Raw genomic sequence first — 18155 nt, 5'->3', positions numbered from 1 at the left:
AAAGCCTCTCTGGGCACGCTCTATTCCAGCACTACCCTGGGCACTCCTAGATTTTATTGATAATAGGTTTTTATCCTCATCCACATGCATTTGTTGAGTGCCATCTCTGTGTCCTGAAAACACCTATCGGTCCCAAGGCAAATCACAGTTGCGTCTGCTTTAAAGCAGCGTTTCTCCGTTTGCGTACCGTTGACACTTTGGGTGGATAATTTTTCATGGGGGCTGTTCTGTGCATTGGAGGGTGTTCAGCAGTCGCTCTGGCTTCTACCCACCAGATGACAGTAAGTCCTCAGTAAATGTCCCCAGGAACTGCCAATGTCTCCTGAGGGCAATGTTACCTATGACTGAGAACCGATGCTCTCAGGACAAGTGGCAGGGCTATGTGTTCCCTCTGGGCCCAGGCACCTGGCCGTGGGCGGCCGCCATGTCCATGCTCACCACCACATGCCCCGACACTGTTTTATACCCAGAGAAGTGCAGGACTCTGGCTTTCTGGTGAACCAACATCATTTTCAGTTATGTCGGTGGCTTTTCTCTGGAATTGATGACTCACCACCAACCCCACCCCCTGGGCCTCCCCAACTTTGCTCCAGGCACCCCCTCTACAGGGCAGCTCCCAGACATGAGCCAGGTGAGAAGCCCTCAACCATTAAAAAAATCCCAAAACCAAAAACACCAGTGCTTCAAACTTAAAAGCAGTTGGTCGTGCATGGCCCAGGTTCCTGCTTCATGGTACACACATTTCTCTCTCTCCCCCCCTCAAAGAGTTCTGAAAATCCTACAAACTGATTTGCTTAATTGAACTTTATCACTTTTTTTTTTGGCTTAAGATACGGATGTGTATTCCCACCTAAAGACCTTTGAACTTAGTCTTGACTCAGAAGCTAAAAAATCTCACCCACTGTTGGCCTTTGAATTGTCAACAGCATTCACACAGCATGGGTACAGTTAAAATACTGTGTTATATATATGAAAGCTATGTAAGAGGGTAGATCTTAAAACTTCTCACCTCACACACGCACAAGTATAACTATGTGAGGCGATCGATGTGTTCACTAACCTTACTAAGCTTGGCAATCATTTGCAGATATACACACATATCAAATCATGACGTTGTACACCTTAAGCTCACACAAGGTTATATGTCAATTATAGCTCAATAAAGCTAGGGAAAAAATCTCCTTCTGCTTTGCTAAAACTGTAGTTTGTTCCCAACTGCACCAATTTACATTCCCACCAACAGTGGAGGAGGGTTCCCTTTTCTCCATACCTTCTCCAGCATTTGTTATTTGTAGACTTGTTAATGATGGCCATTTTGACCAGTGTGAGGTGATACCTCATTGTAGTTCTGATTTGCATTTCTCTAATAATTAGCGATGATGAACATCTTTTCATGTGCCTCTTGGCCATCTACATGTCTTCTTTGGAGAAATGTCTGTTTAGGTCTTTTGCCCATTTTTTGATTGGGTTTCTTATTCTTTGTTTTTAAAAATGTTTTACATTGGTGCAGCCACTATGGAAAACAGTATGGAGGTTCCTCAAAAAGCTAAAACTAGAGTTGCCATATGACCCAGCAATCCCACTCCTGGGCATGTATCTGGACAAAACTATAATTCAAAAAGATACATGCACCCCAGTGTTCATAGCAGCACTATTCACAATAGCTGAGACATGGAAACAACCTAAATGTCCACAGACACATGAACGGATAAAGAAGATGTGGTTTATATATACAATGGAATACTACTCAGCCATAAAAAAGAATGAAATAATGCCATTTGCAGCAACATGGATGGACCTGGAGATGATCATACTAAGTGAAGTCAGAAAAACAAATACCATATGATATCATTTATATGTGGAATCTAAAATATGACACAAATGAATTTATCTACAAAACAGAAACAGACTCACATAGAGAACAGACGTGTGGTTGCCAAGGGGGAGGTGGGTGCGGGAGGGATGGACTGGGGGTTTGGGGTTAGCAGATGCAAACTACTGTATATAAAATATACAGACAACAAGGTCCTACTGTACAGCACAGGGAACTATATTCAATATCCTGTGATAAACCATAATGGAAAAGAATATGAAAAAGAATGTATATATGTATAACTGAATCACTTTGCTGTACAGCAGAAATTAACACAACATTGTAAATCAACTATACTTCAATAAATTTTAAAAAAAAGTTTTCCTACAGAAGTAACTGCTGGGTCTGGGATTTGATTTTGTTCTATTTACAAGCAAATTAGTTAGTCTGTTGCTGTTTCATGGATGCCCGCAGAAGAATGAAACCCCTGAGTCGGAGACAATGGGTAATTCAATTTCCAGCGGCACAGCCGGCCGGGGAGCTTCAGCTCACAGGCTGGTTCTCCCCTTCCTGCCTTGCAAGTCCATCAGGGGCAACTAGGGGGCGCCTGAGGGACGCCTTCTTGTGGAAAGGAACCTGGAGCTTGGGAAACCCGCATTTTATAGCAAGCAGTAGGAACACCTGCTCTTCTTCCTAGACCTTTATCTCATCCACCAAGGCTGTTCGCTGCAAACAGTGCTGACCATCAGGCTAGGTGAAAAGCAGTGAGGACTCTGCGTTCTTGGCATAGCTGGCAAAGCCAGCTGGAGAGCAAGAGGACCTTGGGGAAGGAACTCAAATTCTTCTTACTTTCTTGGAGAAAAGGATTTTAAATCAAACAGGCTGAAAAAAATTAAGAAACACACATAGGAAAAAAGTACCTTCCTCCCTCATTATTGTCATTAGTTCCACTCAGCAATTACTCAGCCATAAACATAGTCACTCGAGTGCTTTTACTACTTTAAACAATAGACATTCATAGTTTGGATTCCCAACCTTTAAGACAGGATCTCGAGTCCCTCCACTGCGGATGTGGACAGGAGTGTGGGGAAAGGCAGAGTCTCCCGGGCACAGTCTTTCCACTCCTGCATGGCCACAAGAGAGTGAGCCTGGAACGTTGCCATACATGGAGATAAAGAGCCCTCAGAGCCTGGGCAAGCCTCTTTACTCAGGAATATCTCACCCTGTTCCGGGCTGGACGTGTGCTTCTTTGTTCTGCTTAATCGCCTGGCCAGTCCCACTGCTCCAGCTGTTCCCAGTGAGGAGGGTTGGAGTCCGTCACCTGCTGCAGTAGAGGGATGGGTACAGACCATCTCCCACTGGTCATGGGGACCAACGCTCATCACTGAGGCTGGTCTTACTCTGTCTCTTCTTTACATTCCATCCAGAGCCTGTGTGAGTTGTGTGTTTCTTGGTGACCTCAACACCTGCAAACCTTACAGGGGGTTGACGTCCTGGACCTGGTGCTTCTGGGGATGGGCAACCAGTGTCACACGATCGACAAGTGGACTGACCTTTTCCTCCACCATGCCTTTACCTCTCCTCTCCAGACATTTATCTACTAGTTTTACATTGTCAAGATTTATAAAAATTATAAATTATTCTATAATTAAAGCTCTTCTGTGATAGCTAAAGGCCCTGAAGGCTCAAGTTACACGAGGAAGTGGCCGAATGCCGTGGCCCCCACTCCCGCAACACTGCCTTCTCCTCCCAGCCCGCACCTAAGGCCTCACGGGGAGCTCCCCGCGATGAGCGGCCGAGGAAGAGAAGACAGGCCTGGGCTCTGCCCGATGTGCAGACACCGCCCCCCCCAGTGGACAGCTGCAGAGCCACAGCCCCTCCCTGGACACCCCTGAAGGACAAGGTGACGGAATTTACACCACAGAATTAAGATATGGAGTATCAAGAGAAGTAAACCTCACGTAAAGAATGAATACACACACCCCGTAGGTGCTGTGTCTCTAGAGAACCCTAACACACTGGGCAGCAGTAAGCAGTGTTCTTACTGCTCTCCAGGTGACTGTGACATGCTTCCCAGGTTGATAACTCTGATTTAAGGAACTAGCATTATTAATTCATGTCAAGAGCAATAGGTTTTAGGGCAAAACTCATTGCCTGCACTCTTTTCAGCAGCCGGCAACAAGAAACAATTATCAAAAAAAAAAAAAAAAATCACACGAAAACACCAAAAAGCGTTTTGAAAAAGTGCTTGAGAATTTACTGTACAGTTTTTTAACAATTTATTTATATGTTGGCTTCTACATGCTCTTACATTTGTGTAAAACATTTATACATATTCTTTACAATTTGTACATACATTAAATGGCTGTAACATAAACACTGTTCTATGAGATTTTATAAAAGAAAAATCAAGTAGGGAAAATTTCTTATAAAACATTAACAAAAAACCCGTGATATTGAAGAGCAAGAAGTTCTCATATTCCTGTTCATTTGTTTTCCTCTGGTATTTATTTTTTGGTTTCACTTTATTTGTGCTGGCCCAAAATTTCCATTTTCTATCATGTAACTATCAGGTCAGAAGAGTGAAAGCAGGTGGAGAGGATGCAGTAAGGCAGCTGTGCAGGACGCCGACATCTGCAGGAGTGAGACTGTGTCTGCGAGTGTCCAGAGTTAAAGCTGACGCTTTGCAAAGATCCTGTTTGGCTTTATGCCATTAAGGGAAGTATTAGTGATCAGGAAAATTCTGTCTGAAGTTTAGGGTACCGTCGGGAATAACATAGCTCTGTGCTTTTTCTCAAACGTAAAAGCTTGGGATGACCGCACATTATGCGGGCTGCCGCCCTCCTCAGCCCCTAAACTCCTTCCATTTGGGGGGCCGGGAGAGGTCTGCTAACCTGTGCTTTATCTTTTCAGATAATTCCCACTGGCCCGCTAGTCTAAATCAGGTCAAGCGGCAAATCTCGCTTTCCCTGGCATGTTTCACGAGGTCTCACCGAACACCTCGAGACTTAAAAATGAGTGGAAAGCTCGGGAGGTACGTCTGCCCACAGGGCCGGCCCTCCCGGGTGCAGGGTCAGCACGGCCGCTCCCTCCCCGGGAGCAGAGGCAGAGGGCGTCCCCAGCTTTCTCGGTGAATTCTTCCAGCCTTACCGGGGCTCGGGAAGAAGCCTGAGGAGGGAGGCGCTCCTCCCAGCAGACGGCACTTTAGGGTAGTGGGCACAGGAGCTCTGATCCCGGGGTTCGGCCAAGCTTTGTCCTCTGAAGGGACACGTGCGTCACGGGCACATGAGGGGCCGCAGCCCCGGGAGCCCCTCTTTGCTTTCTCTCTCCAGGAAATGTAAGCACTTGAGTCATAAATATCTCAGCGAAAGGCATGTAGATCTTCCTAAATAGACAGGAATCCCAAAGGGCTGAAAAGAGTTATAAAAATATACAAACATATATATTTTTTACTCTGGCATATTTCCTATTTTTAAGAAAGCAATTAGTAATTATCTGACATTGGGTAAGAACTGGAAGGTCGTGGGTGACTCATCGATTACATTTTTATGTAAAATATCCTTGGGGAAACCCCTAATTTTCCATTCAAAATTCTGACAAACTTTAAGTACTTTCCCAAAATAGACAGTTTCCTTCCATTGGTTTAAATAATGGATGTGGAAGTGAACAAAAGACTATCCCTAAAGAACTGATGCATTTAGGCGCTTAAAGGAAATGCAGTTTTTTCCAACTCTATTTCTTTTTGGTTTTCCTTCTTTCTTTTTGGATGATGGAGGGAGAAAATTAAATTGCGTTGCCCCAAGTCAGAAGGAAGCACTTCGGCGTTTCTTCACGTTCGTTCTGTTCTACATCACCGGGAAGCGACCGAGGGCCTGCCTCAGCTTTTCCGCAATCTGGTGAAAAACAGAACAACTGTGAGACATCCCCCACCGTGACTTCACGGCACTCTATTATTTCCACGTCTTCTGAGTTAAACATGGCAAAAGTTTCAAATCCTTGAACTGGTCGATGCTCCTAGTCTCTCCAGCACCAACCCAGCCTCCGGGCAGTGGAGAGGCCTTCCTAAACCCCGGTCGCGGTGGTGCCCGGCTTGCAGGAAGCCCCGCTCCTTGCTTCCCACAGCGCAGCTGCTGCCACGCTGTGCAGCATCGTTCCTAGACCATCCGCCTGTCCTCCAGGGATCCGGGGGATCCGGTCTCCGTGCTGGCCCAGACTCCCCTGCCCTCGCGGACACCTGTGAACTCCTGAGACTCGGCGGACGAGCGGCTCCCCACGGGGCCCAGCTGCTGCTACACAGTGTGGAGACAGGATGCGCCTTCAGCTCGTCTCTGAAACCAACTGTTTCCAACACGCAGTGGACAATATGCACAGAGCACATCAGCCACAGCTCCCTTCCAAGAATGACTGTTGGAGAGACACGTGCGGCAGTGTCCACCCAAAGATAAGATGACGCGTGCATGGATGTGGGCCTGGGGCTTGCCTATCATTATCCCTGAACATACATGAGATGACACCATGGAAACAGTGGAAAACTTAGTAAGAAACATGGCAGCCAACACACGGTCACTGTGTAAGTTACAGAACTTGTCTTCGATGTCTGAGTTTCCATTTATTCAATACATGCCAGATCTCTGTTTTCTGTACACTCTGGTAAATAACAGAATTGCTATGCTGAGGCACAAAAGTTAACATTTTCATTACTGGTTCCTGAGTGAAAATATCTATGGTTTCACCCTCCCTCTCGTTTTCGTCTTCTTTCTGAGATCCCTCTGGTACACTGCGAAAACCTCACTCACAAACAAAGCCAGTCTGTGCTGTCCTGCAATGGTGCCAGGCTCCTTCCCCAGCTGAGAGCCGGCAGGGACGGCAGGGTGACCTCATCTCATTCACAGTGTTCCCTGTGCACAGAGGGGCTGGAGGGAGGGAAAGGGACCACACAATAAGGGCTTCTTGGGGCCTCACAACCAGCATCCAATAATCTTCTTCTTAAAAAAATAAACCCCCTTTTAACCCAGTGTTATTCAAAGGAAAAGGCGGATTTGATTAAAAGAGATTGGAAAAACCCCTGCCCAATATTTAGCCACCTTTGGTTTATTAGTTAGGGTTAAAAAATACAAGCAGATTAACTTCATAGGGTCAACGTACGTGAGCAGGAACCCTGCCTTCCCCGTGTGCACAGAGGCCTGGGAGCAGGGCCGACTCACCGTCTCGTAGAACTGCACCTGCTGCTCCAGGTACAGGCGGATGACGCTGTTGTAGTCATAGATCCGGTTACTGTGGAAGTGATTCATCTCAGCTACAACCAAAACCAAGACAACAGTCAGTGCCCCCCGGACTTCAAACGGCCACAACTGGTGTCTCTGCTTGGTTATGATTAATCATCAACCGATTTAATCCGGTTGGCCCGTGACAGTTCCTGACAAAATGCTAGAAAGAGCCTAGAAAAACAATTTGAACAGTTAATGGCAAACAATGCTCTTCAGTAGATGGACAATTACTGTTGATTGGCACGTTAATAAAATCCTATAAGGCCCAATATAGATAATCACCCAAATGGCAACTCCTGTTTGAGCAGGAAACCGACTTGGTCTCACCGTCTACAGGCGGCTGCAGCTCAGAACGTCAAGTCTGTTTACAGTGGACCTAGCGAGGCACCCGCTGGCTGCCATGTCCCCTCCTGCACAGAGACTGCCCAGGCAGGTCTCCTGAGGGACTCTGAAAACCTGGGCAGAGGAGTGAGACGTGAGCAAGGCCCTCTTCAGAGTGGAGCCTGGTGCCGCTGAGCACCAGGGCTGCCAGAACTCAGGCTCTCTCCAGGCAGAGGGTCACACGCCCATCCTTCCTGTTTGCTGAATGTACCGATTCAGCAAATGAATCCCGTCTCTAACTTTGCCTCTCAGCACTGTCACCCCATCACCAACTCTGGAGACGCCTCCTTATCAGGGCTTCCCTTACTTATACTCCACACCTACAAAGCCAACTGCCTGCATAAATTCCTACAAAAAGCTCACTGTTCTGAGTTTTATGTTGTTACAAAAGTTGTACAAAGCCTCTCGTTTATTTATTTGGATAACCCCAAACACAAGTTCAAAACCAACTGCCCCGTTCAAAACCCTTCAAAGCCCAAAGCTTCAGTCAGGCTTCCCTGTTTACTTCTGGACGCCTTTCACACATTCTTCCCTTCTCCCACACCTTCCCTAGTCCCGAAGGATGTCCTTTAGAAAAGCCCGCAAATACCCTTCATTCTCTCCCCTAGCACCTCATCTTCTTCGGGTTCTCAAAATCTCAGACAGCAGGAGTCAGGTCTCTGGTCGGGCTGTCTGATTAACGTCAGCCCCTGATTTGCACACGCCCTCCCCCACTCACTAGCAAACCCTCTCCCTTGAGCAGTGCTTTTTTGTTTGTTTCATTTTTCCATCAAAACCTTTTTTTTTTTTTGCTGTACGCGGGCCTCTCACTGTTGTGGCCTCTCCCGTTGCGGAGCACAGGCTCCAGACGCACAGGCTCGGCGGCCATGGCTCACGAGCCCAGCCGCTCCGCAGCATGTGGGATCTTCCCGGACCAGGGTACGAACCCGTGTCACCTGCATCGGCAGGCGGACTCTCAACCACTGCGCCACCAGGGAAGCCCCCATCAAAACCTTTTAATGGCTTCTTAATGCCCACAGCAAGTCTAGACTCTTCCGCCTGGCTTTCGAGGCCCTCCACAATCACCAGAATTTTTCCCCTAATACTCTCCAAGTGTGTTTCATTCCCAAAGGCCAATGACCTAATCTGGTACCATTATTTTGTGTGCTTTTGTTCACACTGGAACATCCTTCCCCTTCCTCCTTTGCCCATGTATGTTCTATCCATCCACCAAAAGAGGAAAAATCCATTCACTGCTCCTATCTGCTGGAAAACACTCAAAACATTAATATTTTCTCTTTATTTACAGTCAAACTATGCCAAAAATGCTATGTTCAAACTCCCTTCACATTCTATGGTCTCAGGAGGTTACATGCTGCTGAAAGCTGAACGCTGGAATCTAATCTGGATAGGGGCTGATATTAAAGGTTATGAAAGGAATCTTCAAGGTCTCCAAGAAATAATAAAAATGTACAGGTTTAATCAAGCTGTCATTCATAGTTATGTCACGTAAATGCATGAAAAAGTAAATAAATATTACAGCTTTTCATTAACACTGGGATCCTGCAAACAACAGGCTTATGAAGATATTTTAAATCAGTTCTTATTAATTTTTTTTTGCGGTACGCGGGCCTTTCACTGCTGTGGCCTCTCCCGTTGCGGAGCACAGGCTCCGGACGCGCAGGCCCAGCGGCCATGGCTCACGGGCCCAGCTGCTCCGCAGCATGTGGGATCCTCCCGGACTGGGGTATGAACCCGTGTCCCCTGCATCGGCAGGCGGACTCTCAACCACTGCGCCACCAGGGAAGCCCAGTTCTTATTAATTTAACTGCTGTTCACATTTGAGTTTCTCTCCAGCAAGGAAGATAGAAAATTTGCTGAGGAAAAAACCTCCACTAGTTAGCCACAGACCTTTCCTTCTTACCTTGCAAAGCATAAGACATTGTCCCAACACGCTTCACCATGTTCTGTTTGTCCTGTGGGGTGATCTTACTGGTTGCAACGAGTTTATCACTTTCTTTCACTTTTTCTATTGCTCCCTGTGAAATACAAAATGCAGTGGTATCAATAAAACAAATCTAAAAAGATCAATTATTAGTTTAAAATATAACAAAGCTAACATATTCTATAACTGACTTGCTACTGAATAGGAAAATGTCCCCACAAAATAAGAACATAAGGTAAGCATCTACATGTAACTTCCTATAAGTCACTTGGAGACAAAAATGTTGCTATTCTTGCAAAATATAACTTAGCTGAAAGCTACAATTTTATGCTACCACACAGCAGAAAACTAAACAGCGCTCTCTTCTGTAATACGTATAAGCCACTGCCATGATACGAGTAGTACATGATGGGAAAACAGGCACTAGGTTCAGGAAGTCATCCGATCCAGGTGAGTCTAGCATAGGCACTGGGGCACTGTGTCTCTGTTACAAAGTAGAATACTTCATAAGCTGGTGCCTAAGTGGGCTGATCATAAGCTTTACTGTGATTTCTGTAAGAGGCACTGAACTAATTTTAAATTAATACTTAGACGGAAACAAGTGTAAAAGTTGCCGAACATTTCCCACGCCCGTCTCAGCGCACTGCTTGCTGGCACTGTCTGGAGAGTATTAGCCAGGCTCCCCGCCTAGAATTCGGATGGCAGGTGCAAACTCCTACAACATGCTAACTGTTCTCAGATGTTTCCTGAGATTTTCATTTTCATTTTATTTATTTTATCCCTCTTTCCCCCCGCCGCCAGTTTTACTGCAGTATAATTGACAAATAACATTGTATTAGTTTAAGATGTACAGCATCATGAATTTGATACATATTTATAATGCAAAACGATTACTATGGTAAGTATGTTAACATCCATCACCCCACTGAGTCACAAACTTTTTTTTTCTTGTGATGAGAATTTTTAAGATCTACTTTCCCTGCAACTCCACTTCTGGGTATATATCCAAAGAAAACAAAATCACTATCTCAAAGAGATATCTTGCACTCCCATGGTCATGGCAGCATTACTCACAATAGCCAAGATATGGGAACAACCTAAGTGTCCGTTGATGAATCAGTGGATAAAGAAGATGTTCTGAGTTCTATACTAAGCTATTTGAAGTTGCATAAAGCTTACTTACCTATGCTACCCCTTCATGATACTTCAATTATAAAGCCAAATGCTAAAATGCCCACTTGCCAGGACTGTTAGGATCACAGACCAGGCCTTTGTAGAGAATCTCTTAATAAACCCAAGTATATCACAATACTCTAGAGTACTACAGTTGATAAAATACCCACAGTAATGAACTAGTACACAGATTTTGAAAGAGAGAGAAAAATTAACAAGAATCAAAATCTGAGGACACCCCAAACCAATCTTTTATTTAGTTTTAGAAAACCTTTATGATGGGAATTATATAGTTTCCTTTTTATTAATATAAACATGTAAAATTGACATTGACCATTTTGATTTTAATTGGGAGACCCTTCGTCAGGCTCGGGGACAGAACAACTTACTTCATCTGGACAGGAAAGGACCTTTGAGGACCTGCCCACCCAGCACACAGGGTCTCACTGATGAGGGGAAGTACCACTCTTGACAATGACTTGAATACCAAACACCACGATGATTATGCTTGATACCTGACCTAAGTATATCCATAAAGGAATATTTATCATACTTTAGGTTCTCTCAAAATAATCTTTTTACGGAATAAGAGAAACTAAAAAACTATCCATGTATCTAAACATGTTAGGACCTCACTATTTATAAACACTTCAAGCCGTTCCAGCTGGTTCAGAGACCAGCTCCTGACTGGGGGGCACTGAAGGGTCAGCCTCAGGCAGGTGGCGGTGCGCCTGGGTTCTGATTCACCCGGGATGTCATCTGTGAACTTCTATGATCAAGTTACCTTGTGAGCGCCAATAATGTCAGGGAAGCAGCCAAGGAAACCTTTATATTCATGATTACATTCCATCAGGAAATGGAGATCTTTCTTTGGCTGTAACAAGACACAGACTGGTTATTATTGGCGGAGGAATTCAGACAATCAAGGAAGAGAAAACTGTTATATCTGAGGACTGTATCAGCCAAATCCACCAGGCACTACATTAAGTTACTGAGTGTCAAGCATTCAGCTTAGTTTTCCTATAAGAAAATAATCCCCAAGAACTATACTCTCATCATAGGTTGTGAAGAAAATGATAAAACAGAAAATTTTTAGGTTGGTTGGTAAAATTAGCTATTTTGAGGTGGCCCAAAATACAACACTGTGAGACAAAAAAAAAAACTGGTTAATACTGTACGTTTACATACGAGCAAATAAGATCTTATATAGTTTAATGTCTAAATTTTAGCAGAGAATAAAAATAATTATTAAAGGGCTTCCCAGGTGGCGCAGTGGTTGAGAGTCCGCCTGCCGATGCAGGGGACACGGGTTCGTGCCCCGGTGCGGGATGATCCCACATGCTGCGGAGCAGCTGGGCCCGTGAGCCATGGCCACTGAGCCTGCACGTCCGGAGCCTGTGCTCCACAACGGGAGAGGCCACAGCAGTGAGAGGACCACGTACCGCAAAAAAAAAAAAAAATAATAATAATAATAATAATCATTAAAAATGTGGTAACCATTAAAAGTGGCAACTTTAAATTTTTCTAGATTTAATTTTTAATAGTTATGGTATGCACAATTCTAAAAATGTATCTTTTTTTTTTTTTTTAACAAGTATCAGGAGAGTAGTTAATGACCACATGAATGTACGTGCATACAAACATATATTTCAAGTCATCATCTGAAAAAAAGGTTTTTAAATTTAGGGATTTGAAACAACTTGGATGGTTATTCCCCTTAAGGAAACTTATTATCGGTTATCGATGAACATAATTGAAATCAGGCTATTAAAAGCTCCAATGAAAGCCATGTGTCTATAACAAACACCTGCTCCATACCGGGAACCGCACCAGGGGCTTTCTCTTTATTAGCTCTTGGATCCTGAGATCCTTTCCAGGTAGGTGCTACCATCGCCATTTACCAGACCAGGAAACCAAGGCTCAGACAGGCTGGGCAAGAGTCCAAACAGGGACTTGAGCAAAGCTTTCCTGTATGTTTTAATCCCCTCATGGCTGAGAATGGATTCAAACCATCAACACTGGAAGGTATTTAGGTTTCATGATGATGAATTTATCCATCACTTTAGCTTGGCCTAAGAAATACTATTACCCAATGTAATCAACAAAGATACACAGGGATAGAAGAGAATAGCCATTTGGAAACTTTGCCTTAAAACAGGTTTTAAATTAAATATGTGGATGAGGTAGCATAAAGTCTTAATTGGAATTGTGGGGTTATGTCAATACCTGTTCTGCCACAAGACTGGCAATTTCTTCGTAAGTCTTTCCTGCTTCTGTTATTGCGTCATTGAGATCTGTTTCACCTGAAAATCATTACAGTTATATGAGTGGTTATAACTTATATTTCCTTTTCATTTATTTTATTTTAAAAATTTATTATGGAAAACTTCAAACTTTTAAAATCTACAGAATAGTATAACGAGCCCCCATTTACCCATCACCCGACGTCCCAATTAACGGCTCACGGCCAAGCTTTTAGTCTCCTCCCTACCTCTCCCTTTCACTGGTCATTTAACACTTCATCCATACATTTTACCTAAAAGATAAGGACTCTTTAAAAAATAAGGACAGGGCTTCCCTGATGGCGCAGTGGTTGAGCATCCGCCTGCCGACGCAGGGGACGTGGCTTCGTGCCCCGGTCCGGGAAGATCCCACATGCCGCGGAGCGGCTGGGCCCGTGAGCCATGGCCGCTGAGCCTGCGCGTCCGTAGCCTGTGCTCCGCAACGGGGAGAGGCCACAACGAGGAGAGGCCACAACAGTGAGAGGCCCGCGTACCACAAAAAAATAAAAAATAAAAAAAAATAAGGACGATACCAACCTCACACCTAAGAAAAGAAAATTGTTCCTGGTATAAACTGTCCAGCCAGTGTGTAGCTGCTTGGTATCTCCAATCAAGTTAGCTGCTTGAATCAAGATGCAAAGACAGCCCACATGGCATAGAGCTGATGTGTTTCCTACATAAGTTCTTTCTCCTCCATCCTTTTTTCTTGCAAATTTCTTTTTGGGAGGTGTATAAACCAGGTCATGTACCTTGGTACCACAGTCTGGGTTTTGCTGACTGAGTCTCGGTGGTGATAACACAATCCGCTGCTCCCTGTATTGCCTAGCTCTTTTATTTTGGTACAGGTCTGCAAACTGGTGCTATTCTACTTCTATCACTCCTTCTTTATTAGTTGAAATACTTCTACAGAGAGAAACTTCCCTTTATCAACTTTTTGGTTACCTTCAGGTATAGCAATAGGAAGAGCAGGTTAAATGCTTTTTCCTCTCTACAGTTTTCAGAATAGTAAGTTGATTCTCTCCTATCCTCCAAATGTAACTGAGATTAGCATTTTAAAAAAGTATCATTGCAAAGTCTGAATTTAAACATATTTGATATGCTACATTCCACAGCAGTTATTATTTTCACTAATGCTCAAATTTTCTCTTCATTGGACAGCGGAAGGCTCTTCAAACTGACATCTGAGTTCTGCTAGGAGCTCTCGTTTATTTCAGGGGAACATAATGTTTAGAAACCACCATGTGGGTGGTGCTAGGGGTGCTTCCTGTTACTGGATTGGATAATTGTTTCTAAGCCTTTCCAACGAACACAGCCAAGCGTGTATCTGTTAATCCCAAAGTCCTAATTAGTCCCCTCACCTCTCCCCTTTGGTAACCGTAAGTTTGATTTCTATGTGTGTGAGTCTGTTTCTGTTTTGTGAATAAGTTCGTTTGTATTGCTTTTTTAGATTCCACATATAAGTGATATCATATGATGTTTGTCTTTGTCTGTCTGACTTACTTAGTATGATAATCTCTAGGCCCATCCATGTGGCTGCAAATGGCATTATTTCATTCTTTTTTATGGCTGAGTAATATTCCATTGTATATATGTACCACATCTTCTTTATCCATTCATCTGTCGATGGACACTTAGGTTGTTTCCATGACCTGGCTATTGTAAACAGTGCTGCTATGAACACTGCTGCTATGAACACTGGGGTACCCAGTGTTCATAGATACATACAGGTACATGTATCTTTTTGAACTAGAATTTTCGTCTTTTCTGGATATATGCCCAGGAGTGGGATTGCTGGATCATATGGTAACTCTATTTTTAGTTTTTTAAGGAACCTCCATACTGTTCTCCATAGTGGCTGCACCAATTTACATTCCCACCAACAGTGCAAGAGGGTTCCCTTTTCTCCACACCCTCTCCAGCATTTATTATTTGTAGACTTTTTGATGATGGCCATTCTGACTGGTGTGAAGTGATACCTCATTGTAGTTTTGATTTGCATTTCTCTAATTAGTGATGTTGAACATCTTTTCATGTGCCTGTTGGCCACAAGATATGCTTATCTTTCCAGGCCTGGGGTTCCTCATCTTGAAAATGAGGGACCAGGCTAACGAATCCTCTAAACTCCCACCCAGACTAAAAGTTCTGATAATAAGACACAGTTCAGCCAGGCCAACAAGAAATATTCATATATGGGAGCCCCAGATCTTACATTTTGATTAGAGGCTAATTTCTTCTTCCTGAAAATACTCAGACACTGACCTCCAAAGACATGCCTTCTCTGGGTATCAGGATAAACACTACGGTGAAAATACTAAGTCTATCATTTCTGTAAGTGATAGGATGCCCTCAAATTGAATAGGTGTCACTCACCTGGCAAATACTTTTACTTCCTATCTGCTCCCAGGCCAAATTAAGAAAACATAAACCAAAATATAAAAGAAAACAGCTAACTTCTTCTCATAAGTGTTGTCAATGGAAATGCACAATGAACTCAAAATACCACAAGTAAGACATATGATATGGGATAAGTTGAAAGCAATTATGAGTTATGGAGAGACATAAAGCAACATGAACTTGCTACTCAGTAAAAATTTTTCCTCCAAATACCTTGATAAGATCTGGCTTTTGACAGTCAGACTTGACTTCAGAGTTTGGCAGAGAGACGAAGCAAGGGCAGAGTGTCACATACCATAGTGGCCTGTTTTACTAAAACACAAGAGCTATCTGAGCCCAAGAAAGGCAAAGAAGCTAGTAAGAAAAAACAAATTATCACAACCCACCACTTTTCTCAAAAGTAGTAAGGTGAGGTTGCAAAAGTCCTCAGTGGAGCAGATGAAACTTCATTGATGAGGGTGCTTAACTGCAGTTACTGTTTGTTTACAAGAGCCTGAGGAGGGCAGTCTTTGTGGATAAGACACTCAAGGCCCCAAGAATAAATAAATAAAGATGTACCTTGATAACCACTAGAGCTGAAGACTGTTGCTAAACTCTGTAAGGCCTTGCCTATCTTCTGATATTCCTTGGGTAATGCTGAAAGAGAAAAAGGAATAAATCATTAACTAGTCCTCTGAGCAAAATGAAATGGATCCAATTATTTTCTAAAAGTACTATTACAATAAAAGAAATTTGAAACGATTCAAAATAGTCCATATTCTTAATAAAATATTGATGTAAAATGATTGTTTTTAAAAATTAATGATTGTTTCTTCAATTAATGGTTTTAGTTTTAAATTAATCAATTGTTCAATTAATGGCGGACACTATTATTATGAACACCACCACCACCCACATTCTCATTCACTGAATGAACTCAAAGTGCACCAGGAGCTCACTTAGAAGATGACGTCTAGGTTTGAGTCCTTTCACGTATACCACCCCAGCTTGATCGTCACCAACAACCTCCTCTACCAACGCAGGTACACCATCTTCATTTCACGGGTTAGGAGAATAAGGGTCATATGGCTAAATGGTACATCCGGCACTTGCGATTCCTAATCCATTGCTTTTCCCACTCTGCTATGTACGTATGAATGATTATTTGCAAAACAAAAACAAAACTGAAAGCAATGGGGTGTGCAGAAAAATGGCAGTGGCACCTCACAGGATCAGGCAGGAGGGATTTTAGTTTTCCCATCTGTATAATAATAAGATTAACTAAATCATCTCTAAGGCTCCTTCTAGTGCTAAAATTCTAGGCTTCTGGGATCACTTTGGAGAACTTCCTAGAGAAGAGTCTCGTATCTTAGGCTACCTTTTTTGCATCTATACATAGTCCCCTGAAACACATCTGCTGCCTTTCAAAAGAAACCATTACTTTCATTTGAAGATAGTGTTATATTAATAAAGAAAAATGATTCAAATGTTTCTTTAAAAGAATCTAGGCCAGAGAAACTTGACATATAGTCTATAAGCTGTAATAATCAGGAAACACAAATTCAAACTATATTAGCTTAATTTTAATAAATTGTTCACCCTTTTGTAACTCAGTTTTTGCCTCTATACCAGGGGTTAAAAAATACTTGTCATGTGCTTCACCATGTGTGTGCTGGAGTTCTTCTTCACCAGAGTGTGTGCTAGATTTCTCACTTCACAGATCAGGAATTTTAAAAAATTCTTTTGTGAGGAAAAAGAAATTATGCCTGCATCAAATTCTAAACAAAATACTTCAACCCCCTTCCCCCGCAAAAGAGAGCAGCCTAGAGTTACTACTATTTCATAAATTTGGCCCATGGATTCTACAGGACATGGAGCTGACCAGATGTTAGACATAAGGGATTTGATTCTTTAAAAGAAGCCATAATCCCAGACTTTTTGTGATCTCCTTAAAAAAATCTTATTGTAATATTTGCACTCACTTAAATTTTTCTTAAAAACAGGGAAACACATTGTAAAGCAATTATACTCCAATAAAGATGTTTAAAAAAAAGGGAAACAGCTGAGTTTACAGTTAAAATTATTTTAAAAATTAAATTACTTCATTTACGTTTTAGAGAAGTGTCACTCCCCTTTTTGCCCATGAGTTATTCCTTGTGACCAAAGGCTTGAAACGGATTTTGTTTTCTGCTGTTGCATTTGTCTATGTTATGTTTTCAGGCTCAGTTCTATTTTTAGTACTTCTTTGCCTTGGGAAAGGAGCGACTGTTATTACTCCTGGTGTCTGCCCCTGAAGCATGAACAGCTGGTACACGACAAATGGTTCTGTTGATATAAAATGTCATGTGAATGGTGGAGGGCCATTCAGTGTAAGGCCTGGCTTTATCCTCCAAAGGGCCAGATAGGAAATATTTTAGGCTTTGCCAGGTGGCAGGTTTCTGGTGAAAGTACTCAACTCAGCCACCCTCAACATGACAGTAGCCAAGGCCTGATCCCCACAGCTGGACACCTGACTGTGTGTGCTTCTCTCCCGGCCTATCTGACGCCAGGGCGGCGTGGGTTTGGGGAATACAGAAAACCAGTTCAGCAGAATGACGGTCTGCAAACAAAGGGAAGGGAGGGAGGACAGGAAGTTCTTGAGGATGTGGAACAGCAGGCAGAAAGCAAGGTGACAGCGCCACTTTCTTCTCAGCAGTGTGCGAGTCTGACCCATGTACGCACTTTCTGCTATCACCTACCACTGGTTTTGCCTAAAAATTAGAGCTTTAGTCAAATATACAACTTACTAACATTCATCCATCTTACCAAACGGATGAATATTAAAAACTAAAATCATGAGATTAAAAATAACCACAGGCACTTTCTAAACATGCAGAAAAGATTAATCTTCCACAGACGACAAACCCCAAATAACTGGAAATATTTAAGTGAACATGGTGTTT

General features: G+C 43.1%; 1 protein-coding gene across 1 annotated transcript in view; it reads right to left on the bottom strand.

Annotated features, from left to right (window-relative positions):
• Window positions 1–4050: 4050 nt before the first annotated feature.
• The window catches only part of SNX9 (sorting nexin 9), a 92641-nt gene continuing 78536 nt past the window's right edge, over window positions 4051–18155 (bottom strand). Inside the window, 6 exon segments of the mRNA XM_079939135.1 lie at window positions 4051–5706; window positions 7018–7109; window positions 9365–9479; window positions 11343–11432; window positions 12785–12861; window positions 15793–15870. Of these exon segments, the coding sequence (XP_079795261.1) occupies window positions 5659–5706; window positions 7018–7109; window positions 9365–9479; window positions 11343–11432; window positions 12785–12861; window positions 15793–15870 (500 nt within the window). The 3' untranslated portion in view covers window positions 4051–5658.

Source organism: Stenella coeruleoalba (assembly GCF_951394435.1).
Source record: "Stenella coeruleoalba genome assembly, chromosome: 12".
Lineage (NCBI taxonomy): Eukaryota > Metazoa > Chordata > Mammalia > Artiodactyla > Delphinidae > Stenella > Stenella coeruleoalba.
Note: the sequence above shows the minus strand (reverse complement) of the source record. Positions and strands in the feature narration are given on the sequence as shown.